General features: G+C 45.0%; 1 protein-coding gene across 2 annotated transcripts in view; it reads right to left on the bottom strand.

Moving 5' to 3' along the window:
* The window catches only part of KIF26B (kinesin family member 26B), a 508,676-nt gene extending 498,092 nt beyond the window's left edge, over positions 1 to 10,584 (bottom strand). For both annotated transcript variants that reach the window (XR_010840066.1, XM_059068030.2), the window contains exons 1-2: positions 9,913 to 10,584; positions 8,689 to 9,090 (exon numbers count right to left, since the gene is read on the bottom strand). Coding sequence is in view for 1 of the 2 variants with exons in the window: in XM_059068030.2 (XP_058924013.1) it covers positions 8,689 to 9,090; positions 9,913 to 9,975 (465 nt within the window). In the remaining variant the exon portion in view is untranslated. The remainder of the gene's footprint in view (positions 1 to 8,688; positions 9,091 to 9,912) is intronic.
* Positions 10,585 to 26,461: the final 15,877 nt, after the last annotated feature.

Here is a 26,461-nt window from a genome sequence, read left to right as displayed (position 1 = left end):
AAATAAAATATTAGCAAACTGAATCCAGCAGCATATTTTTAAAAATACATTGTGACCAAGTAGCGTTTATTATGGGAATGCAAGGATGGTTCATTATTAGGAAAGCAATGATAATAATTCACAATATTAATAGATCTAAGGAGAAAAATCATATGCTCATCTCCCTAAATACTGAAAAGACCTTGGCAAAATATAACACCCATTCCTGATGAAAAACAGTAAATAAAATAGGAACTGATGGATACTTCCTTAACTTTTAAAAATATACATAGACCTCAGTCCAAAAGCCAAGATCCTACTTAATGAGAAAAACTGTACATATGCCCACCATACATTACCATTTAACATTGTGTTGGAGGCATAAATCAATGTAACAAACAAGAGAAAACTATTAGAGGAATAAAATTAGCAAAGGAGAGGAGTGATGCTATCTTTATTTGTAGAAGATAAATCCTTTTGAAAATCCAAGAGTACCAATTTAAAAACTAATGAATATAGTAATAGAATTTAATAATAGGATATAAGATATATATAATATCCTTCTTATCTATTAACAATTATCAATTAGAAGAAATAGTGGAAGATAAGAGCTCCTTTATTATAGCAACAAAAAGTACTTTTAATGCCTAAAAATAAATTTAACAAGAAATAAAGCCTCTACAAGGAAAACCTTTAAAATTGCTGAAAAGTAGATGTGTTCAAATGGAAAGACATTCCACGTTCTTGGGAAGGAGTCAACATCATAAAGATGCCAAATATCGCCCAGGTTAATGTATAAATTTAACATGGTCCCAATTTTTAAAAATTTTATGGAGTTAGGCAAGTTGATTCTAAAGTTCATATGGGAAAATAGTCTGGAAGAATAACCAGGAAACTACTAGAAAGGAAAGGCATTGTTTGGGAAAGAGAGAGAGCCAACATTACCAAATACTAAAACATGCTCCAAAGTTTCTGTAACTAAAATAGTATGGAATTGGTACATGAAAAGACAGATAAATGGGACATTAACAGAAGGCCCAGAAGTAGACCCAAGTACTGAAAATCTGGTTAATGATAATGGTTATTTCAAATCAATGGGGGAAAGATGAATGTTTTAATAAAGGGTTTGGGGACAACTGGATAGACATTTAGAAAAAGATAAAATTGATCTATACCTCCCATTATACACCAAAATAATCTCCCAAGGGATCAGAGATCTAACAATTAGAAAGGAAACCTTACAAATATTCAAAGAAAACATAGGTGAATTTCTTTAAAACCTGGAAAAGGTGGACAGACAACCTTTCTAACCATAATTCAAAATCCAATTTTCTTAGATGGGTTCTAGAGCATCCCAAAGGCAATGGGAAGCAGGATGATGGATCCAAACTGATTCACTATTCTGATTAATATTTCAAAAGCAATTTAGGAATACAGATGTATTGCCAGTCTTTTTGCACCTACACAAATATACTTTTAAGATATTTCTGATTGGTGCATTTGAGTCTGAAAGATCAATGGGAGTCCTTTCTAAACAGTGCTTCTTTGCCACAATAAGACCACACAGGAGATTTTTTTTTTTAAAAAGGAGAGATATTTATGATCAGCCTGTGACTCAAGATACGGGTAAAAAGGAAATTAGTTTTGCATTCCTGAAAAGAGACTGGGAACCCTCACAGACACCAGCGTGCACGTGGTCTCTGCACCAGTCTCTGCGGGGACGAAACAGAGTGGAGTCTGGCAGCCCTGCTGACGCGGCACAGAAGGTCTAGCTAAAGAACATGTCCTCTCAGACAGTCCCCACGGGTCCCTCGGGCAGGGCTTTTCAGAAAGGGCTGACAACAGCCTCAGCCAAGTGAATATAAATATAAGGAAGTTCCTTTGCCCCCTCTAATACATTCCAGCCAAGCAAATTACTCAGCTCAGGGTCTTGACCACCTCACATACTTTCCCCCCATCCTGAAAGTGAAGTTACCAGGAAAAATAACCACAACCTTCTCCCTCAAGCAAGGGTCTCCACTCAGGCAGTTATACTAATAGTGTAATACCCTCAATGGCTTTGGAGGGGGAGAAGCATCCTTGGATTTCTCTGCTCCTTGCATCTTTACTCATACTTCCTTTTGTGACCGGAACCACATCAATCATCTGGAATTCCAGGGTAAAGAAAAGAAATCTGGTTCATCTTCATTTTGCTACAAGAGATTTTATGAATGTGTGTATGTATGTGTGTATATATTAGTACAGTGCCTAGCACGTACTAAGGATGATAATTGTTAGCCACTTATAATCACCATTGTTATTACCATCACCATTATTATTATCTGATGAATGATTCAGTTTGATCTGTGATATAATGCCAAAGAGCAACTGATGTTGTCTATTTTATTGACTTAATCCTTCTAAATGCTGACAAATTACAAGGCTCAGTCATTTAAAAATCACATTTCTAATTCAATAATACTATCTGCAATGAGTGTGGAAGAAATTACTACAGGCCAGGGATTTTTACAAAGTGAATTAAATCACTATAAAAACTGACCATGGGACTTCCCTGGTGGCACAGTGGTTAAGAATACACCTGCCAATGCAGGGGACATGGGTTCGAGCCCTGGCCTGGGAAGATCCCACACGCCCAGAGCAACTAAGCCTGTGCGCCACAACTACTGAAGCCCACGTGCCTAGACCCCATGCTCCGCAACAAGAGAAGCCACTGCAACGAGAAACGCAGGCACTGCATCGAAGAGTAGCCCCCACTCGCCACAACTAGAGAAAGCCCGAGCGCAGCAATGAAGACCCAAAGCAGCCAAAAATTAAAAATATATATATATATATACAATAAAATTTTTTTTAATTAAAAAAAAAACTGACCCTGTTGGTTCACAATTAAAAGTCTGGTAGAATGAAATACGATTATGCCATAGCTTACTAAGCCTTAAAGAAGATATTACTGCTCATATGTCTCTACTGGGAATGTTTTTATAATACCTAAAATGTTTCAGAAATGTTTTAATGATACCGAACTTTTTCATTACCGATATTATCTATTAGCTGATCCCTTATCTAAAATATTTCCGAAATGGAAAAGATATAAATGAAGCTTTCTTTTTTTTTTTTTTTTTTTTTTTCCGGTACTTGGGCCTCTCACTGTTGTGGCCTCTCTCCCGTTGCGGAGCACAGGCTCCGGACGCGCAGGCTCAGCGGCCATGGCTCACGGGCCCAGCCGCTCCGCAGCATGTGGGATCTTCCCGGACCTGGGCACGAACCCATGTGCCCTGCATTGGCAGGCAGACTCGCAACCACTGCACCACCAGGGAAGCCCCTCAAATGAAGCTTTCTGAAAACAGCCATGTGTTCTTAAAAAGATTTCCGATAGAATTTCTCATAATTAATAAGTACTTAAAATTCAGCATCTATTTATAAAGGTCTTAAATTGGCTTCTAGGGGATCTTTTAAATGGAGTTATTTTTTCATACCCGTTTTGGAACTGAAAAATATATATATATATATACACATACATATATATATGCATATATATATATTCCCAAGTCTAGACTTACTTGGGCCCTGGCTATTTAGAGTCTATGTTTGGTGTTCTTAAACCCCCTGACACATTCCTTTCTTTCATCTCTGTGATTCCTGGCCACTCTTCTCAGTATGTCTGGCTAATCTTCCTGATATTTCTGGGGCATAAATGGACCCAGCATATGTGACCACAGAAAAATTCAGCTAGGAATGTAGTTCTGTACTGTTTTTTATATAAAAGATTTTCTTTTATTGATATGGAAATGAATAGATGTCTGATAACCTTTTGCCAACCTGGAACATTTCTACTTACCCCAGGGAGTTCTTTGGGGCTGATGTTTCATAGGGCTTACACTGTCAATTCAAAAGTTCTGTAACAGATCTCGAAATGATCTAGGATAGCCCCAAAATGGGAGATTCGTTCCTTGGCCCGCATTTCTGGCTTCGTGCCTTGACTGTGTATAAAACAGGAAAGATGCTCTGGCCAATGGATATGAAATGGTTTTATATTTACACAGCGGGACACTACAATGGGTAAAAGGGCTGATTTCACTTAAAATCCCAACACTTGGGCTTCCCTGGTGGCGCAGTGGTTGAGAGTCCGCCTGCCGATGCAGGGGACGCGGGTTCGTGCCCCGGTCCCGGAAGATCCCACATGCTGCGGAGTGGCTGGGCCCGTGAGCCATGGCCGCTGAGCCTGCGCGTCCGGAGCCTGTGCTCCGCAACGGGAGAGGCCACGACAGTGAGAGGCCCGCGTACCACCAAAAAAAAAAAAAAAAAAAAAATCCCAACACTTTACAAAACCACATTCTGTCCTTTTATCTGACCACTTCCACTTACTAGCCCTAGAAAAGAAATGATATAAACCCAATAAGTACTTTTTTTACTGACTGAAGTAATAAGTCAATCCAAATGGTTTACAGTCTGTCACCAGGCAAAAATCTTGACTCACTCAGGTGAGTTGCTATGTGAAAGGTTGGATCCAGAGTATCATTAAGAGTTATGTGAGCGGGCTTCCCTGGTGGCGCAGTGGTTGAGAGTCCGGAACGGCTGGGCCCGTGAGCCATGGCTGCTGAGCCTGCGCGTCCGGAGCCTGCGCTCCGCAACGGGAGAGGCCACAACAGTGAGAGCCCCGCGTACTGCAAAAACAAAACAAAACAAAAACAAAAAACAAACAAACAAAAAAAGAGTTACGTGAGCTCACAGTTGTCCCTTCTAAATTCCTCAGTCTGTTTCATTCCTAAATCTGCCTTTATTCTCTATCTCTTCCAAATCCATTCTCATCTTTCTCTATGAGCTCCCCCCAAATCTGTATCTCCTCCCATTTCCTGCCTCAGTTAACATTACCCCACGCACCCAGTTACCTAAGCTAGAAACCTCCGAGCCGTGTAGCCTTCTGCCATGAAGTCTCATTCTCCAGAGGACACATGACTAGTACTGAGAGTGCTTGGAACCGGGTGGTCACGCCTCAGGCCACTAGAGCCACTCACTGTCTAACTCCTGGGCCCAGCCCGACTCCCCTGCATGGGCCCGCCAGCACTTTACCTCCCCTCCTTAACCAACTGTTTCAGAGACAAAACTGGGGGAATTCAACAGTGCTGGCTACCTACCAGTGGGCATGATGTGAGAATTCATATGGCAAAATGATATTTGGGAAATGTACTGATGATATCAGAAACTGAAAGTGGATAATATTTTGCAAGAAAAGCCCTAACTTCTGTAAAACATAAATCCCATAGAATCTTGTCTAGTTAATAATCATAAACCTTCACATCTTGGACTTCCCTGGTGGTCCAGTGGTTAAGACTCCACGCTTCCACTGCAGGGGGTGCAGGTTCGATCCCTGGTCAGGGAAGTTCCACGGTACGGCAAAAAAAAAAAAAAAAAACAACCTTCACCTCTTTCGCTAAAGAATGGAAGCACTTTTCAAGCCTCATCTAAAATAATTTTTTTGACATTCTAATCATTTAAAAGATCCTCTAGAGTCTGAATCATTTTTTCCTTAGTGTATTAATGGGAAAGTTAAAATACAGAGAAAAACTGATTTACTCACTGTCACAAAATAAATCGATGGTAGAGAAAGAACTAAAACCAAATCCCCCCTAAAATTATAAGGTTCCTGCATGTACTATTCTACCTTTGACTTTTAAATGCCTACCGAGGAGACTTTTAATACCACCTCACAGAATGTAATACTCTATGTAAGAAAAGAGTCCCCAAATACAGCTAAGCATCTTAAGTGAATTACAAAGATGATTTTTGCTAATTACCTCTCAAAAACATGCCTTTATCTTCCAGACCCTTACTCTTCAGGGCAAACTACATGTTGGAGTCACAATGACCTCTCTTGTTCTAATGAAACTTAACTCCTTCTGTGCCTGAGGGCTACTGGAGGTCCACAGTTTGCTCATAAATCTGGCTCAGGGAAGAAGAAAGGCCTTGTGTTGGAGTTACATGGGCCTCCATACATGGTGCTTGAGAGAACACAACATTTGTTTGGTTAAAATGCTGCAAACTTAAAAAAAAAAACTCTGCAAACTTTAAAGGTGTAATGGAAATATTACCTGAGGGTACCAATACTTTAAAAAGAAAAAACCCCTAAAATTATTATTCCCAGAGACAGGCAGAGGATTGGTAGTTAAAATTCTGGCCCCATACCTCATTACTAACAATGAGGTCATCCGAACAACCCTTGTTTCTGGCTAAGTCTTATGCTCTCCCCTGCACCAAATGTCATGTTTCACTGTGATATATCACATCTTAAACTCCAGGCAAATTCACGTGTGCACTTAAAGTGACCCCATGTGACTGTCCCCAAGACTGACAGCTCTTCTCTAGATGTGCCTAGATCACTTTAAATTGGTGTAGAGCATTGAGGTTCCCCAGATCCAACATCTCCTCTGGAGCCATCACTCTGATAATATAATCAGTTTCCCAGCATCACTTTTATTTCATCACATACATAAAATTGCCAAACACATCAAGCTGCCTCCTATTGCACTGTGAATGAATTTTCCACGCTGCTTCAACAAAGCCAAAAATCTACTTTGTCACATGACTCCAGAAAACATGATGGATGCATTTAAGTTTCAACATTTGTTTCTTCTTCCTATAGATTTCCTTTCCTCCCTCCTCTTTTATGAAAACAGTATATTTTAATTTACCTTTGCACACACGGAGCATTCAACAACACAAAGAAGCTACTGTAAGAGCAGGTCCGCAAGAATGTTCTAGAATAAATTGGTAGGCTGCAACTTACTAGGACTGCCAAAAATATATCTTTAAGAACCAAAGTTCTTGGGCTTCTCTGGTGGCGCAGCGGTTGAGAGTCTGCCTGCCAATGCAGGGGACACGGATTCGTGCCCTGGTCTGGGAGGATCCCACATGCCGCGGAGCAACTGGGTCCGTGAGCCACAACTACTGAGCCTGCGCGTCTGGAGCCTGTGCTGTGCAACAAGAGAGGCCGCGAAAGTGAGAGGCCGGAACACCGCGATGAGGAGTGGCCCCTGCTTGCCGCAACTAGAGAAAGCCCTCGCGCGGAAACGAAGACCCAACACAGCCAAAAATAAATAAAGTAAATAAATTAATTTTTTTTTAAGACTTAAATTTAAAAAAAAAAAGAACCAAAGTTCTTCTAAATTTATCAGCTGGTCTAGTCTGGTTATACAGACTTACAGCATCCCACGCTCTTCTTCTGTAGCACTCACCACACATGGAAACAAATTATGAATTGTGCATTTTGTGGTTAACGTCTGTATCCTCCATTAAAATATAAGCTCCATGTGGACAAGGATTGTGCATACCTGTTATTTTATTGCTATGCCTAACACAGTTCCTTGAGTGTAGTAGATAATCAAATAATATTGATAAACAATCACAAGAGTAAATACATCTGTGAGTGAAGAGGGTGTTAAATCAGAAGACATGGCATGCAAGAGTGAAATAAGCTTTTAGAGTCCCTGAGATTTATTTTTAGGGGTGTCCTGACAGATTTATTATGAAACTACGAAAATGGCATACTGACAACAATCTACAAGTTAATTATTCTTGAGATAAATTCGGGATTCATAAAACCAACTCTCTTGGTGGCAATTTTCCACATTTAAAATTTTACAATTCCTGCAGGTATTTGCTTAATTTAACCCTTTCGTATTAAAAGATTAATGTGTGTATATTTGGATAAGCAGAAACGGCAAGCAGATGCAGCTATTCCTAAACTCCACTACTCAAAATCACATTTCACTTCAAAAGTCACATAAGTATAAATCAGAAAGTGCCACTGAACAGTGTCAGAATTCTCTACAGCAATTCACGCTGTTTTCTTGATATTTCTCTCTAAGCACTGATAAAAACTCTTTGAAGTGAAAGAGTAAATATTATCATTTGATAGTACTTAGGCCGAACAGTGCAAATACAATTGCATTGTGTTACACCCTGGGGACACACACAACCCTGGCAGGGTTGCCATGGAGGAACCAACATACTCAGCACTGGCGCAGGCAGGAGGGAGCCCCGCTCAAATAACTACTCACCCCTTAATCTTCCTCTGATTAGACACACAGAGGTTAGGGGGAAATGCTGGGTTTCCGATATGTGTTTCTGTTTTGCTAGCCCTGGGAAGGAAGGACCACAAAGAGGCAATGGGAAATGCCAACTCCTAATTATCAGCCCGCTTTTACTACTCCCTCCGACATTTTTGTAAATGATCACGGATGGGGGTGGGGAGAAAAATCTAAGGAGTCGCCCCAGCAGGGGGTCGCGGAAAGGAAAGAATCCCAGAAGCTGGTGTCAGCGTGTCCCCGGCCCGCGACGCGGGAAAGGCCTGTGGACGCGCGGGAAGAGGGTCTCGGGCGAAGGCAGCACCGCGCGGGACCAACGGGATGTATGGGCGAGTGCTGGGGGCACAGAAAGGGCACTCTGAGGAGTGGAGCGCAGCAGGAATTATAACCTGGGCAGGCCCGGTGGGCGGCGAGGCCTGGAACCGCGTACGCACCATCCAAGCACTGCACACGGGTAAGGTCTGGCGGGGGAGACGCGCAGGGTCACCCCCGAGGCCGGGAGCTGATCCGGCTCGGCCGGCGCCTTCTCCGGAACCGAGCAGCGCACAGCGCTGCAGGCCCCCAGATCCACGGCCGCGGCGAGGCGCGCAGATGTTGCCCGCCCAGCCCTGTCCCCGGCGGCGCTCACCTTGCCGGGAAAGGGCCCCGGGAGGAGCAGCTTCAGAGCCTGCCTCTTCAGCTCCACCAGGCGGGCGTTGCAATTCTCGCACCAGACGCCGCGGTCCGATCCGGGGGAGGAGCCGCCGCCGCTGCCCGAGCCTGGGGAGCCCGTGCCGAAACCTGGCGAGCCGCCCAGGGAGCCAGGCGAGCTGGTGCCAATGCCCGGGGAGGCGGGGCCCGGGGAGCCCGTGAACGAGCTCGGGGACGAGGTGCCCGAGCCGGGGGACGGCGTCCCCGACGAGCCGAGCGCCGAGCCCGCGCCCTCGGGAGTGGGGCGGCTCCCGGCGCGCGACTCTTCGTATGCTTTCCGGTACCAGCTTTCCGGGGAGAAGGGCGCCGCGGGCTTGGTGGGCGAGCAGACTTCATTCACCTGCGGGGGAGACACACAGTGTCAGGGCCCGCAGGGCGGCTGGCTCCCGCGCCCCTGCCCAGGGCCGCCCTCCCACCTGGCTGGGGACCTGCGCGTCACCGAGGACCCGGCTGAGCGCCCACGGGCGCACGTTAGGGACCGCTCTGAGCCCTGCGGCCAAATCTGCCTCCATATGTCTGGTTAATTGTGTTTAAGTGAATCCCCGTCGCCCGGGTAACCCCTGCACCGGTTCCCGGGAGCCGTAGGACTCCTCCGGTTTGGAGGAGAGGGACTCACTCGCTCAGGGAATTTCGATGGTTTCTGCAGAGGAACCCACGGATTCAGCTCCCCGCGCTTTTGAACCTGGCACCCATCCCTGCAGAAGGTCACTTTTAAGATCCTGGACGACGGCGGGGGCGGGGGGGCTATGACTTTTGGATTTTTATTCATTCAGGGCAAGGCCCTCCGGATCCTGAAGGTAAATGAAAGGTTCTCCCGACTCCAGGAAAACGGTCCCTTAAGAACAGCAGAGAAATCGTGGGAAACCCTCGCATTCGGTTTAACTCTGCTTGGAAGTGCAGGAATGCTGCAAAACTTAGGGATGCGGGAAAGAGAAGGAATGAGAGGGCTGCAAAAATTCGGAGGGCAAGGCGAGTGCGCTGGCGTCGTTGCTGGCGGACCCGCCTCCGCGCGCGCACGCCGGGCTGGCCCAGCCGAGGCGCCTCAGCAGCGGGAGGAGAGCTCGGGGCCACCCTGCCCTGGCTGCACGTTACCCGGAAAGGGGAACCCTGGCCGGGAAGAGTCCGGTAACGCGTCTCCGCATTTATACCCATCACAACTTACCCCGTATTTCTTGCCCCTGGTGGAGACTGCAAGCCTCTCTTTATTCCCAGCTACCGAATTCATGATGGCTTTTCCAGAGAAGAGTGTCTAAATGTTCCACCAACGCTACATCCAAAAGGTCTTCCAACCCAGAAGGGTGTCCAGTTGTAGGGGGCTGTCTCTTGGCCCTCAAGTCAAGGTTTCTTAGCTGAAGGGGGCGGGGGGATAAAAGCAGATGTACCCCAGAAGTAACAGCACTAATTTGCAGAAGGGTTGTAATGACTGGCTTATTCTTCTCTTCAAATAATGCTTTTCCTCCTCTTCTGCCTTCTCCAACCACACGTTCCCTTTTCACGGTCACATACAGATAGCTGGCATTCTCCTCAGCCTAGTAAGTCCGTTTTCCTCCACGAGGGAAAAGACGAGTACAATCGGGGCACACTGCAGCTGCAGACGAGGTAGGCAAGCCCCCCGCCTCGCCTCCGCCGGCGAGCCGGTTCTGGGAACTTGTCTCCTTCGCGGAGCCTGGTAACTGAGTTCAAAGAAATTCTCCCAAAATATAAAGATCCAGCTCGGGGAGGAGCCTCGGCGTGTTGGGGAGCCAATATCCGCCGGCCCGCTTTGCCTGACAGTTGCGCGAGGGCAGAGAGGGGCGGCGGCGTGGCCCGGCCGGCGGGACGCCCCGGCCGGCGTCTGCGGTCAGGGCGCGCGTGTGCGCCGGGGCGCAGCGCGGAGCCTCGCGAACAGCGGCCCCTCCGGAGAGCCCGCCGCCTGGCTGCAGCCGCCGCGCCTGCCGGGATCCATTTTATGTTGCGGCGCTCCTGCCTGACATTGCGAGGCCGAGAGCCGGGGGAGGGGGTCGTAAATCTCGCCTGTTGCGGGGAAGTTGCTGGTGAGTGGCCCGGATCCAGGGCTCTGATGAAACAGCACTGCGCGAGCCTGGAGCTGGGGGCAGCGCCGAGCGAGCGCGACCGGACAGAAATGCGCCCGAGCCTCCCCGCCCCCAAGTTCTTTCTCTTCCTGGCAAGGCTTGCAGTTCTGCCTTTGAAACACCGTGTAAGAGGGATTGAGTCACAAACAAGTCCACAAATATGCCGGGTCCACCCCCCGGCCTTTGTTCTCCTAGACCTGCCCTGCAAACCTTTTCTGGAATTGCCCTACCAAGCCCGGCCGGCCTGGGGGGCCACCCTCCCAAGCGCAGCGGGAGAACAGGTCCTTCGACCCCGCCCGCCCGCGACCCAGTGTGCGCTGTGCCTAGCCGCCCAGGGCTGGGACGCGCGAGCCCGGGGAGCAAAGGGCCGCCGCCGGGCAGGGAAACTGAGGGACTCGCCGCGCGGCACACGCTCGGCGCAGACGGCGCGGGCCTGGAAGGGGGTGTGTGCAAGCTGGCCTTGGCCTCGCCTTGGCCGGGGGTCCCCTCGGCACCCCCCTTTCCTGCTCTTCTAGTGTGCAGGGCCCGCCGTGTCCCAGGAGTACCCAGTCATCTCCCTCTCCAGTCCCCCTCCGGCCCCCGGCGCAGCGCCTGGAGCGCAGGAAGCCGGCATTTGCCGGGCTCCACACGTAGCTGCTCCAGGGTGTCATTTTTCATCTCCCGGGAGGACATTTCTTCTGGTGAGCCCGCAGGTCTGTCTGTTTTGTTGTGACCTTTAATTAACACCCCGCGAGACGCCTCTTGAAAGGACCAGCCCAGTGCGGGGATCACGTGAGGTGTAATGGCATCTCCGCGCCCGGGAGCGACCGAGCCTGGGGGCATGCGAGGGCGCAAAGGACGCCTGGGGCTTTCCAGCCTCTAGCTTCCCTCTGAGATATGGAGGGGGCAGGAAGACAATATCCTGGGGTGGGGGAGCCCTGTGGCAACGCCGCCCCACACCTGCTTTCCTCAGGGAAAATTCCTTCCACGCATCCGTCGCACTGCCCCCCACCCACCCCTTCCCGCCGCAGCCCTTGCGTGGGAATGTTTCACAGGCACTAAAGCGAGGTAAGAAGGTCAAAATGTAGATGTCGAAAACAGTGTGGAAGTTTCCATTACGTTCCTACTTCCTATTTAAAAGTGATCATACCAAGAGAAGACCTTAGGGGGGAAGGTACAACTCCGGGCAACACCACCCAGCTTCCATCCACAATCTGTATTCCGCGGAGATGCTGCGAAGATAGCATAGCCATTAGCTATGCACTGCTCATCTGCCGAAAAGCAGCGTGGCCAGGTGAAATGCAGGAGCCAGTGAGCCGAGGGTGGGGAAGGAGCGGTATGGAGGAAGAGTACTGGGGAGCTGGGAGATTCACCTTGGAGACAGGAGACCCGAGGTGGTCTGATTTCCATCCCAAAGTAGCTGGGGCTCCAAAGCGTGTTTGGTGAGCTCGGAGCGCCCTCTGTCGATCAAAGTTTACAACCAGAAGCCCCGCAAGAAAGTGTGATTTGATGCTTTAAAAAATGGATGTGAAATTTACATACCGGGAAACACACAATTTTTAAGTGTACAATTCTCTGAATTTTGATAACTGTACACTCCCAGGTAAGCCACCACCTCAATCAAGTTATATATTTCCATCACTCCAGAAAGTTCTTACCTTCCTCTTCCCAGGTGATCCCCACCACTCGTACACAATCACAGCTCTGATTCTATCACCATAAATTAGTTTCACCTGATCTTGAACTTTTTATCGGTAAAGTCCATGCAGTGTGTGTTCTTTCGTGTTTGGCTTTTGTTGCTTAACGTGAGGTTTTTGAGCTTCATGTTGTTGCTAATATCGATCTGTTTTCTGTGTGTACTCTGTTTTTCATTCCCGTCTCTCTGTCTTCTTTTTGTTAATTGATTTTTTTTTTTTTTTTAGTATTCCCTCTATTGGCCTTTTAGCTGTAAGGATTACAATATGCATCTTTAACTTGGGCTACTTAGAGTTAACTTGGTGCCACTTCACCTAAAATGTAAGAAACTTGCAACAGTATAATTCTATTTTACCTCCCTCCTTTGTGCTACTATTTGATGTATTTTATATCTACATACATTGTAAAACCCATAATACAATCTTCTCAATTTTACTTTAAACAATTTGTTGTCTTTTAGTGAAACTAGAACATTTAAAATATGTGGTTTTCTATATTTACCCAATTTTATCATTTGGGGAACTCCATTTTTTTCCTATAGAGCCAACTTTCCAGCTGGGTCATTTCCCTTCAGACTGAAGAACTTCCTTTAGCATATCTTATACTGAGGGTCTCTGGGCAACAAATTCTCTCAGCTTCTGCTTATCTGAAAATGTCTGTTTCACTTTTGAACTTGAAGAATAGTTTAACTGGATGCAGAGTTTTTGGTTGACAGTTATTTTTCTTTCCACCCTTTAAAGATGTTCATTGCCTTCAGATTAGAAGCCTTCCTTGCTTCTGATTAGAGGCCAGCATTAATTCTTATGGGAATTCCCCTATGTGTAATGTGTCCTTTTTCTCTGGATGCTTTGAAGATTTTCTCTTTACCATTGGTTTTCAGCAGTTTGGCTATGATGCTCCTGGATGTGGTTCTCTCTGTATTTATCCTGCTTAGGGTTTGCTGAATTTCTAGGACCTATAACTTGACCTGTAAGTTTTTCACCAAGTTTGGGGAAATTTCACCCATTGTTTATGGAATTTTTTCTGTCCCATTCTCTCTTTTCTCTCCTTCTGGGACTCCAATTACATGTATAGTATGATACTATTTGAATTGTCCCACCAGTTACTGAGGCTCTGTTAATTATTTCAATCTTTACCCTTTTATTCTTCAGACTGGATACTTTCTATTGACCCTTTATTAAGTTCACTGACCATTACTTCTGCTATCTCCAATCTCTGTCAAGCCTATCCAATGAATTCTTCATTTCAGATACTGTACTTTTCAATATATACATACATAGTTTCCCTTTCTCTGCTTCTTTTTCCTTTAAATCTGTGAACATAGTTATAATAACAGCTTTAAATTTCTTGCCTGCTAATTCCAACATCTGGCTCATTTGGGGGTCCCTTTCGATTAAGTGATTTTTCTCTTGACTCTGAATCACATCTTTCTGTTTCTTTTCATATCCACTAAATTTTAACTGTCTGCTGAATATTGTGGATACTACATCATAGAGATGTTAGATTCTATTATCTTCCTTTGAAAAGTACTGATTTTGTTCTAGTAGACAGTTAAGTTAGTGGTGGGTCACCTTAAGCTTGTAGAGTCTTGGCTTTATACTTTGTTAGAGCAGTTAGTTCTGTTTAGTTTTCGCCCTTAGTCCTGGGACTTGTTCTTTACCCCTAAAGTGTGGTCCTTCTAGGGATTTTGTGGAAAGTCTAAAGTGCTTACCAGGCCCCTCTAACTAGGGACTTAAACTCCAAGCTCTGCTCCCCTGCAGTGATAGCAGCTGAAATCTCTGCTCAACTCTTTCGGCTTCTAGATGCTCTTTCCCCTGAACTTCTTGTAGCTCTTCCATGTAGGCAAATTCAAAATTCAAAAATATCAGCCAAGGATTTGAGGGAAATGAAATGTGGATTTTAGAGCTGCCTCACTTTGACTCTCTCCTTTCTGGGATTTTTCTCCTTCCTTTCCAGCTACAGCCCTAAACTCCACCATGTAATGCCTCTAACCAATAAGACTGGCTTTCACCTTGAGTTATAGCCACTGTGCCCAGCAGACTGGAAAAACCCATGTAACCCTTCTTTCAAGGATTGAATCCTTGAATCCCCTCCAGTCTCTACCTGCTTTTGGCCACTCTCCAGTGCCTTTAAATTGGTTTTTGTTGTTGATGTTATCCAGCTTGTAATTGTTTTCTTTTGGAAATTCAATTGTATATAAAGCACTCCCTAATTTTAGCTTAATGGTGGCTTTTTCAAGTTGACCTTAGGTTTTTAGAATTCTTGTAGTTTTTATTTTGTGAGTTAGCAGCCTAAAGAATTAGTCTTTAAAGAAACTAGCTATAATTTTATTTTCTATCTAACTGAAGTTTTTTAATGATGCGACCCAAGCCCTCACTGATAGATAGATAGAAATCTCTAGATCTATGTAGGCATGCATCAGTTCAGTTCCAGACCACTGCAATAAAGCAAATATTGCAATAAAGTGAGTCACATGAATGTTTTGGTTTCTTTTTTTTTTTCTTTCTTTTTTTTTTTTTTTTGCGGTACGCGGGGCTCTCACTGTTGTGGCCTCTCCCATTGCGGAGCACAGGCTGTGGATGTGCAGGCTCAGCGGCCATGGCTCACGGGCCCAGCCGCTCCACGGCATGCAGGATCTTCCCGGACCGGGGCACGAACCCGCGTCCCCTGCATCAGCAGGCAGACCCTCAACCACTGTGCCACCAGGGAAGCCCTGTTTTTGTTTCTTAGTACGTATAAAAGTTACATTTACACTATACTGTAGTCTATTAAGTGTGCAATAGCATGTTTAAAAAATGTACATACCTTCATTTATAAAAATACTGCTAAAAATGTATCATCTGACAATGCAGGGTTACAAACCTTCAACTTGTAAAAAACAAAAAACAAACAAACAAGAAACATTATGTGAAGCACAGTAAAATTAGGTGTGCTTGTATATTTGAGTGTGTTAATGGAATTACTTCAAGATTTAGGTTAAAAAAACCCTTATTTTATGAATGAAAAAATTACATACTGGCTTCCAAAAACCCAGAGCTTCTATTAACACAAATTTATTTACTCCATTGATACCCCTGGGTGAAAAACAGTATCTCCCTGCTATAGTCATAAGTACAAAGTGCAAAAAAAAAAAAAAGTTAAGGTCCATTACCTGGCTAAGAATGAAATTCTTATTCCATATTCCTTGTTGCTTACTTATTAAACAGATGTAACTTCTTTGGCAGTGTTTCGTGGGACTTTTATATTTTCAGAAGATGCAATTTAGCTTTCTCATTATTTATACCTCAGGGGTGAGTAGCTAATAAATTTTATAGCTAAAATATATTATGTCACCATGTTTTTGAAAGCCTAAAAGTATAAATCAGAAATAAAAAACCAAAATCAGGCTGGCAACTTCTAATTGCTAAGCAGAGGGCAGACTATGATAGATTTCACTCCTCTTTAGTATTTTTCTTTTGAATAATTTCCATGTTGGTTCAGGCACCAACATGCCAACGGAGCCAGTGGAGTGCATGTGCCAGAGGCGCCTGCATTTCTCCTTGAAAGAGAATCAAAGCAGCTTACACCGTCCATGTGGTATCTTGATGAATATGCAAACAATATTTGCATATGATCTACTGGTGTACTGGGGAACCATATGACCATGTGTGGGTTGCCAAAGAATCATCAGCAAGCCGATAACTTTAATTTGTGTACTTGGCCACTGCAAGAGAAGGGTTGTTATCCTGCAAGCTAAGGAAGGCTTTCCACTCTTGGATGATCATTTCAATCATTAATCATTTTATGCTCATGAATTCCTTTCATGCTAAATTCCAAGTTTGATTCCTGTCCAAAGTTCAGACTGTTCAGAAAATAAAGGTATAGAAAGAGAAAGGGTGTGAACCAAATTTGTGTGGCTAGAGGTTTTTTCCTGTTTGGTTTGTGTGTCGGGGGGTGGGGAGAAAAGACCAATTATTAAAAACAGAGAGGAAGGTCAGACAATGAGTGCTCACCCAGTGACACTGGGCACCAGATGTGATGACTATGGACTGTGCTGCCACTTACCACAAGAAGTAGCCTGCTTTGGAAAGGGATCACAGCATCCTATGCACCACTGTTTATAACAGTGAAGGAAGAGAAACAACTTATGTGTGTATCAGTAGGGGATAGGTTTAATAACTTACAGTAGTCAGACCGTGGAATACCATGCAGCCATTAAAAATGTTTTCATAAAAGAATAATTTTTGGAAAAAATGGAAAGATGTTGATGATATCATAGTGTTATGTATTTTTAAAAGTTAAGTATATATAGTAAAATGATAATTCAGTGAAACCAAAAGAAAATTAAATAACAGAAAAAGAGACTAGAACCTAACATCAAAATATTAAGAGTATAACAGCTCTTTTGGGGAGTTTCCAAGTCTGTGTTTTCTGAGAGAAGTTTAACATTATTATTATTATGATTATTATAGGAAAAGTTACTAAAATAAAAAAAGGAAATTAAAGCAAGTTTCAATTTTTAGAAAAGGGATCACAGGAGCTAGAGGGTAGAGGAGGTGGGTGCCCCATGAACATCCATGGCCATAAGTGTTCAGACACACACACACACACACACACACACACACACATATACACGTACCTGCATCCCTAGTCAAAGCCAGGATACAAAAACAAACAACAACAACAAAAAACCCACCATAGCTGGAGAGAGAGATGGGTAGAGAATATTGGTGATTAAAAATAAATATTTGGGACTTCCCTGGTGGCGCAGTGGTTAAGAATCTGCCTGCCAATGCAGGGGACACGGGTTCGAGCCCTGGTCTGGGAAGATCCCACATGCTGCAGAGCAACTAAGCCCGTGCACCACAACTACTGAGCCTGTGCTCTAGAGCCCACGAGCCACAACTACTGAGCTCACGTGCCATAACTACTGAAGCCTGCATGCCTAGAACCCGTGCTCCCCAACAAGACAAGCCAACGCAATGAGAAGCTCACACACCACAACGAAGAGTAGCCCCCGCTCGCCGCAACTAGAGAAAAGCCCGCATGCAGCAACGAAGACCCAATGCAGCCAAAAATAAATTTAAAAAAAATTAAAAATAAAATATTTTACAACAAAATAAGCCTTCAGAGCGCTTTACCAAAAAAAAAGAAAAAATAATCATACATCATTTATCTTTTACAACTTACTAAATTTGGAGTTAGGAATATAAGAGGGGGACCCCAGAGCCCTTTAGAGGTGAGGTGACTTGCCCAAGACAGAGATCCAGCTGGGGGAGCACCAAGGAAGAAATACAGGCCCTTCTTTGGTCCCCAACCAGGAGCCACACACAGTCGCAGGATCGGAGGTGCAGCATATGTTGGTGACAGGTGAGACTTTAAAAGGCTGTGAAGGGACTTCCCTGGTGGTGCAGTGGTTAAGAATCCAGCTGCCAATGCAAGGGACACAGGTTTGATCCCTGGTCCAGGAAGATCTCATGTGCTGTGGAGCAACTAAGCCCATGTGCCACAACTACTGAGCCTGCACTCTAAAGCCCATGAGCCACAACTACTGAGCCTGTGTACCACAACTACTGAAGCCAGCATGCCTAGAGCCCATGCTCCGCAACAAGAGAAGACACTGCAACAAGAGGCTCACACACCGCAACAAAGAGTAGCCCCCACTCACCGCAACTAGAGAAAGCCCATGTGCAACAACGAAGACCCAATGCAGCCACAAATAAATAAATAAATAAATAAATAAATAAATAAATAAATAAATAAAAGGCTGTGAAGTCCAGGACATAAAGTAAAACAGAACCACTGCTATCTATTTGATGACTGTTCCGATGAACTTGTAACAGAGCTGGAGCAGAATATCATTATGTGTTGGGTGCTGGGAAACATTTCTATTTAAAAGTTCTGAAACAGCACTCAGTTGAGAGGCAGGCCAGGTAAGCAGGTCAGCAGGACAAAGGAAACAAGGAGTCAGGGTAGTCAGAGAAAGGTGGGAGAGTCCCCCAGGAGGAGTCAGTAAGGGGACCCTTGGGAAAGTGACTTGACTGGGCGTTGCAGGGTGGGTCAGAGACTGGGGAGGGTGGGAAAGACATCAGACAGGGGACAAACACCCAGAAGGAAAGGGCAGGGAGGTCACAAGTGAGCTATTTTTCCAGAACTCAGAGTGCCTGTGGGAGTATGGAGAGATGGAACCACATCATGTAATAGTTTGAATGTCAAGTTTAGGAGTTTGAACTTCAGGCAGTGGAGAACACTGAGGGGTTTCGAGTAAGTGAGGAACAGTGCCTAGGCCACGCATAACATTAATCTGGTAGCACTTTGTAAAAAATAGTACATGGAAGCAGGCATACCAGTTAGGAGGTGGTGTTAGAATTCAATGATTAGGAAACAAGCAACCTAGAGACAAAAGATGTGGACAGTGTTTCATCAAAGCTGTATAAATGGCTAATAAACCACATGAAACAATGCTTAACATCCTTAGTCATTATGGAAATGAAAATTAAAAACCACAATGAGATACCACTTCATACACACTGGAATGAGTATAATCACAGAGGCAGACAGTAACAACTCTTGCTGAGGATATGGAGGAATGGGAACCCTCATACAATTGTTGGTGGGATGTAAAATGATGTGGCCACTTTGGAAAAGAGTTTGGCAGTTTCTCAAAAAGTTAAGTATAAAATTACCGTATTACCCATCAATTTCACTCCTAAGTATCTACCCAAGAGAAATAAAAACATACACCCACGCAAAGACTTGCATACAGAAGTTCATAGCGGAATTATTCATAATAGCCAAAATGTAGAGAAAACCTAAATGTCCATCAATTGGTGAAGGGATAGACAAAATATAGTATATCCATACAATGGAATATTATTTAGCAATAAAAGGGAAGGAAGTGCTGATACATGCTACGACGTGGACGGACCTCAAAAGCATTAGGCTAAGTGAAAGAAACCAGACATGAGAAATCATATATCTTATGATTCCATTTATGTGAAATTTTCAGAAAAGGAAATCTATAGAGACAGAAAGCAGATTAGTGGTTGCCCGGGGCTGGGGTTAGGAACAGGGATAAACTGTGGGCATGAGGGATCTTATTGGAGTGATGAAAATGTTCTGAAACTGATTTATGGTGATGGCTGCACTACTCAGTAAATTTATCCAAAAAAAGTGCACTTGTGTAAGGTGAATTTTACTACATGTAAAATATCTCTCACTAAAGCTGTTTTTTAAAAGTGATGGGAGGGACTTCCTTGGTGGTCCAGTGGTTAAGAATCCGCCTTCCAATGCAGGGAACGCGGGTTTGATCCCCGGTCGGGGAACTAAGATCCCACATGCCACGGGGCTACTGTGGGCTCTAGAGCCCACAACTAAGACCTGATGCAGCCAAATGAATAAATATTAAGCATTAACTGTTTAAAAAAAAGTGATGGGAGAGGTAAAATGGGATGGAAATGAGGGATTTGTTTCAGGGCTATCAGCACTCCATATCAGCTAAGCTTAGAGACCAAACAAATGGAAGGGGGACACTTGAGGAGTCAAGGGTGATTTTCAGGCATGTGAGCTGAAATAGCATTTTCGACAACAAGGAAAATGGGAGGAATATGATGTGTTTGATTTAGAAAAGATATAGCCACAATAGTCCAATTGCATTTTCCCTCTGAAGCAAAATTCCCAGAAAGAGGGTTGACCTGCGTGCCCACTTCAGGAATTCCAGCAGCTCCAGCTGGAATCCCATAGGCTCTCTCTTCACATTGACCAACACTGGGAAGAACATCAAGAGACCCTGGCTGACCGCTGGTAGGAAGAGAAGAGCCATGAAAAAAAAATGAGAATATGTGCTGAAGAAGAACAGTTGTGATATCAGGATCTCTGTAAGGAACTGCCAGGTGAGGGTTGCTGTGGCTGGGGGCAGGGAGTGAGCAAGCGTCGGCAGGGACAGCAGTGGCTAGAAGAAGGCGCTGGGAATGAGCTCCACAGTCAACCACAGGAGGTGACGGGCAGAGAGGCACACACAGCCCAGGGGGATGCTTCACAGCCCATGGTGGAGGACACATAGCCATATGAGAGCCTGCTTGAGGGAGAGAGGCACTTGCAGGAGATGTGGGATTCCGCAAGTTCCTCCAACGAGAGCTTAGAATCAAGACCAATTTTTCTAACCAGTGCTGTTGTTGCCTACACCCTAGATGGTCATCTCCCAGCTATGTGTCACCTGAGCCCCGGGCACCAGCCTGAGGAGCCTCTGGTCCTCTGAACTGCTGAAGTCTCCACTTTCACTGCATCCATGCCCTCTGTTGCCCCCCACCCCTCCTTGATCTCACCAGCTCTACGAGATCTGCCATCACACATCCACATCACCAAAGACACCCTCTCTGTTCTATACCTGCTAGAAAATCAATAGTTCTGATCTACTTGCATTTGCCCCATTCAACTCATGAGTTGGAAATGCAGTGTGATGGATGGATGGATAGATGGATGGATGGAGACACGACCTTAAAAAAAAAGAGTGATCAGGTGAGAGTAACTGGACAACAGATGCTCCTTGCTGGGGAACCAGGGGCAGCCCACACTGTTTCTTATAAAATGGTTGTGATTGAGATCAAGCTGTGATGCTTCCTGCTACTTTTCTAATATTAAAAAAAACCACAGGATTTAAATGTAAAGCCTCTTCTAAAAGCAAAACACAGATAAGTGTCAGAGAATTCAGGAATTATGGTTTCCACAGCAACGTTCACGTGGCCATCCAACTACTATTAAATAAATGAAATTAAGCATTTCTATTGCCCTTGACATTCAGCCATATGCTAAGCAATCCCTTTATTGGTTTCTAATTCCTTGCAGCCACCTGTGCAAGAGGCAGCCTTCTCAGTCCCACATTAAGGATGAGGAAACCAAGTCCTAGGAGAGAAGAATAATAATGTGCCCAGAGAAACCGTGGCCGTCTGACTAACTGGCTAATCTGACTGTTCACGGAACAGCAGGCAGCAGGGTGAAATGTCACTCCCAAGCCTGCCTGGAGTACACGAGGAAGACCAGTCATCAGTTAATGCCTCCTGCACGCTGGGCCCTGCTAGCGCACTCTTTCAGGCCCCTGACAATGAGGACAGAGCCACGGGCAACTAAAGAAGCAACAAGAAAAACCAGAGGCCTCAGTGTTCCTAGTGGAGGGGATACGAAGAAATACTGTGTAGCCTCAGTTCAATGGGTCTCTCATATGACCAACTTCACTACCTGTCCAGAACTCTGAACATATACTAAAGAAAGAAAAATATTCCTCCAGTGGTTCAGGAGAATGAGGGTCAATAAACACCTAGGTCTTACAGAACAGAAGCGAAGCCTAGCACACAAGATTGCCTTTGGAGAGGTCCACTTGTTTGACAGATGAAGAGACCCCACAAGAGGTGACAGGTATTTACCTTGATAAAGCTTTTACTGAAGCAAATCCTAGCAAATCTCATCTCTCAGACGCACCCTGGCGCATGGATTGAAAGTATAACCCAGGTTCCTGAGCTGCAAAATGTGACGTGTGGCCCACAGTCCCAAGGCAGGGAGACCTGAGGCCTTAGTTGTCTTTTTTTTTTTTTTTTTTGCGGTATGCGGGCCTCTCACTGTTGTGGCCTCTCCCGTTGCGGAGCACAGGCTCTGGACGCGCAGGCGCAGCAGCCGTGGCTCACGGACCCAGCCGCTCCGCGGCATGTGGGATCTTCCCGGACCGGGGCACGAACCCATGTCCCCTGCCATCGGCAGGCAGACCCTCAACCACTGCGCCACCAGGGAAGCCCCTCAGTTGTCATCTTAATGAGCAATCTTTAAGGAGGAGTAAACAAGGACTAGTGAAATACAGAGCTGTGCTAAATTGAGAGGTGTTGCCAACAGTCCTGAAAAAAGTGAAATAACGTGTGAAAAAGCAGTCTCAAAAGTGTGAGAAAATAAAAAGCACAAAGGCAAGCCAAAAACAGCAAACTTCCTACATCAAGGAGATAGAGTTTGAATCCAGATTCTGAATGGTAGACAATTAGAAAGAAGTTTTCCCTAAAAAACAAGCAAAAGATAATAGGCTCAGAATTAATATAAACTTCTGCTATATTAAAGCAGACCCACCTCCTGCAGGAAGCTTCTCCCAATTAGTCCAACTTACATTCTCTACAGCCTCTCTGGGACTGCAGTCTTATCCTCGCAATATCCCTAATTACTAAGCATTAAGCAGATAGCTGTATAACAATGTAGCTACATATGATCTGTCCATGTATCTGTTTTCAGTTGCCATCTTTTCTCTATTAAATGGATTACTCCTAAAGAGTTCTAAAGCCACAGTGCAGTGCTAAGGTGCAACATGATTGTTAACTACAGAGCTCCAACTCAAGATGTGAGGCATCCATTTAATATTTCAAAATTGTGTGCACAACGCCTGTTAGATTATGAGCTTCTTAAGACCAGTGGACACATCCTTAATCTTTATGTCCCTAACAGTTCTGGGTGTGGCTCTTAATACATGTGTATGGTGGAAATGAATGTGTACCACTATTCGAGTGCTGTGCTTTTCATGTGAAAGAGGTCACTTGAAATTTACCTTGAACACTGCATTCTGTTCCAAACGTCTTATAGCCCAAAAGACAAATGTAGTGACCAATCATAAGTAATTATAAAAATAACTATGGTGAAACAAGACCGTTTTCAGTAAGTCCATTTCCAGGGGTGAGAACAAAGACAGGAATATACCTCGTTCTAGGAGATTAAGATTTAGGAGTGATGGGTTTAGATTAGAGCTAAGAAAGTGCAGGCTTTCAAGGCAAAAATAATGACTGAAAAATCCAGCAGACTGTGTAATCATCTTCCTTAGCTACTGGAGGCAAGCCCTTCACTGTTGAATTTTCAGTGACACCTGGATGATCCTCTAGTCCAATATTCAGTTCTATGCCAGCACAGAACATTACTCTTTAGCAGCTGGGTTTTCAGAATAATTTATACCAAGTGATTAGTAGCCCCCTCACCCCTTATTCTTCTATGAGGAACGCTGGCATAGTTATTTCACTTACTGGTGAGATGCCCCAAAACACAAGAAGGCTAAATGATATGCCCAACATCACAAAAGAAGTTAAAAGTAGCAAAGAAGGGATTAGCCTTCCAAATCACAAACCATCCTTCTCTACTTACCCCCTCTTTGCTACAGTGAGCAAGCCATGTCGCTGTTCCAGGATTCCCTGACCCAGAGGACATGCTTCCTGAGACCTGCTCCTAGCTCATGTTTCAAACTCCCAGGCATTACATTCGAATAGTCTTTATTTTTATGTTACTGACAAATCTACCCAGACTTATAAAACTGTTCCCTCCTCGTGCACCTTCACACAGCTGAGAGCCTCAGAACTAGTGTTCACACTCCTTAGGGCAGGGCACGGGGTGGGCGGGGAGGAGTGATCGAATGGTTAAAAACTCAGCCTCCAAAGTCAAATGACCTGGACTCAAATTCTAGCTATGCAACCTGGGGCAAGTTACTTAGCCTCTTTCCTCATCTATAAAATGGGGGTGAATAATAATGCTAACCTCATGAGGGCTCAATTAAGTGATGTATATGAGAGGCTTAGTACAGTGCTTGATGCAGATAGCTCCACAAATTTCTTTTTAATTTTTATTGACGTAGTGGATTTACAAGCTACATAAATTTTAGATTATAATCATTACTTTTGATAATTTGAGGCAGAACATTCCTATCACATGGGACAACAAAGTCTGACAGACCTCAGTCCTTGAAATCACTGTCTGCTTCAATGATCTCTTTCTTGGAGAAATTCTTCCACTAAAAGAGTATAACTGAGGGGAAAGCAAGAAGAGAAAAGAAGGTGGTCGTATTCTGCCTTTGATGGAATTTCAGCCGTATTCTCTACCCTTGTATATTCCCCCTAAGCAGGGGCTAGAAATCTGGGGACCACATTTTCCACCATACCAACCAGGAGGATTCCAGGTTAGCTCGTGTGATATTTGGGAGAAGGAAGCAATCTCGTTGCTCCCCCGTCAGGAACAGGCAAACATGACCCACAAACATGAGCTTTGCCTTCACACATTTCCCCAGTAAAGGCCCACCTTTGCTGCAGGCAAATGTGACACTGGCAATTGTTCCTGCAGGTACTGAAATTTCCTGATTTTCCATAAGCTAGTGGTGGGCCTGAGCGCTCACGATGGTTTTCCCTCGCGTTTATACCTCCACCCTTCCAGAGATTTTGCAAGCCCTCTATTCCTTGTGTTAAGTCTCTTATTGCTTGAAATACCTAGAGTGGTTTCTGTTTTCCTGATTGGTTCATTGCCTAAGGAGTGAGAAGTCTCAACATACTCATTCATTCAACAGTTATTTACTGAATACCTAAGACAGTCAAGGCACTGTTCCGGGTGTTAGGAAAACAGCAGCCAACCAAACCAAAAAAGACCTGCCCTCCTGGAACTTACATTTTTTGGGTGCAACATACTGGAAATAAATGAGTAAACAAACAAATACGGCAGGGGTTGATAAGTTCAGGGCAAGGAGGACAGACAGTGTGGGATGGGGTAAGGGGCACTATTATAGGGTAGCCCTGGAAGGCTCCTTGCTAAGGTGAAATTTGAGCTGAGACCTGAAGGGAATGAGGGAACACAGGCCCTGAGGTGCTTGGCCTATTGAGGGAATAGCAGAGTCAAGCCTCACTGTGGCTGCAAAATCAGAGCAAAGGAGAACAGTGAGAAGTGACCGCAATGGGGTACAGGGAGCTAGCCCAGCATCTCCAGGTAAGATGAGGAGCCATTTGGAGGTCTTTAAGCAGAGGAGTGACACAATCTGATTTATGTTTCATTCAGATTGCTCTGACTACGACGATGGGAATAGAGAGTTGGGGGCCAAGGCAGAAGCTGAGACCAGGTAGAACGTTGTTGCCATAGCCCAGATGAGAGATAAAGGCAGCCTGGAGCAGGCTGGTAGCCGTGGAGGTGGTCAGTGCTGACCGTGTTTCCTATCTTCTTGGAATCTATGTGTAGGTGCACTTTCTTAAAAAAGTAAAATATACATAACATAAAATTTACCATCTTAACCACTTTGCAGTGTGCGGTTCAGCGGCACTAAGTGTATTCACAATGTTGAAAACCATCGCCACCCTCTACCTCTAGAATTTTTTCGTCTTCCCAAACTGAAACTCTGTACCCACCGAACTCCCTATTCCCCCTAGCTCCTGGCAACCACCATTCTACCTCCTGTCTCTATGATTTGACTACTCTAGATGCCTCCTCCACATGAAATCACACAGTATTTGCCTTTTTGTGACTGTCGTTTTTCACTTAGCATAATGTCCTCAAGGTTCTCCTTGTTGGCTGCCATGTTTTGAAGGTAGGACTTGGCAGACTGAATGAGTAAGAGAGAACAAGAGGAGGCAAGAACGATTGCTAGGGCTTCCCTGGTGGCGCAGTGGTTGAGAACCTGCCTGCCAATGCATCGGACATGGGTTCGAGTCCTGGTCTGGGAAGATCCCACATGCCGTGGAGCAACGAGGCCTGTGAGCCACAACTACTGAGCCTGTGCGTCTGGAGCCTGTGCTCTGCAACAAGAGAGGCCGCGACAGTGAGAGGCCCGTGCACCACGATGAAGAGTGGGCCCACTCGCCGCAACTAGAGAAAGCCCACGCACAGAAACGAAGACCCAACACAGCCAAAAATAATAGATAAGTAAATTTTTTTTTAAAAAAAGGCAACTATCAGAAGTCAACAATTAAAAAAAAAAAAAGAACGATTCCTAGATTTTTTGACCTGAGCTGGATGAAGGGAATACTTTGTGGAAAGCTGAGCGAATACATCAGCCCACAGCAGTGTCTCCCTTCCAGCATGTTCTCCCATCCCATTCGCCCTTCCCACTCCTGCCCTCAGCACCTTGTGGGCCTCACTACAGCTGGCGTGTCAACAAGGGACTGGTGAAACATTTAAATCTTTCCATCATCCAGATGAAAGAAACAAGGAGGGTTTGGACATTCA

Source organism: Kogia breviceps, chromosome 1 (genome assembly GCF_026419965.1).
Source record: "Kogia breviceps isolate mKogBre1 chromosome 1, mKogBre1 haplotype 1, whole genome shotgun sequence".
Classification (NCBI taxonomy): Eukaryota; Metazoa; Chordata; class Mammalia; order Artiodactyla; family Physeteridae; genus Kogia; species Kogia breviceps.
Note: the sequence above shows the minus strand (reverse complement) of the source record. Positions and strands in the feature narration are given on the sequence as shown.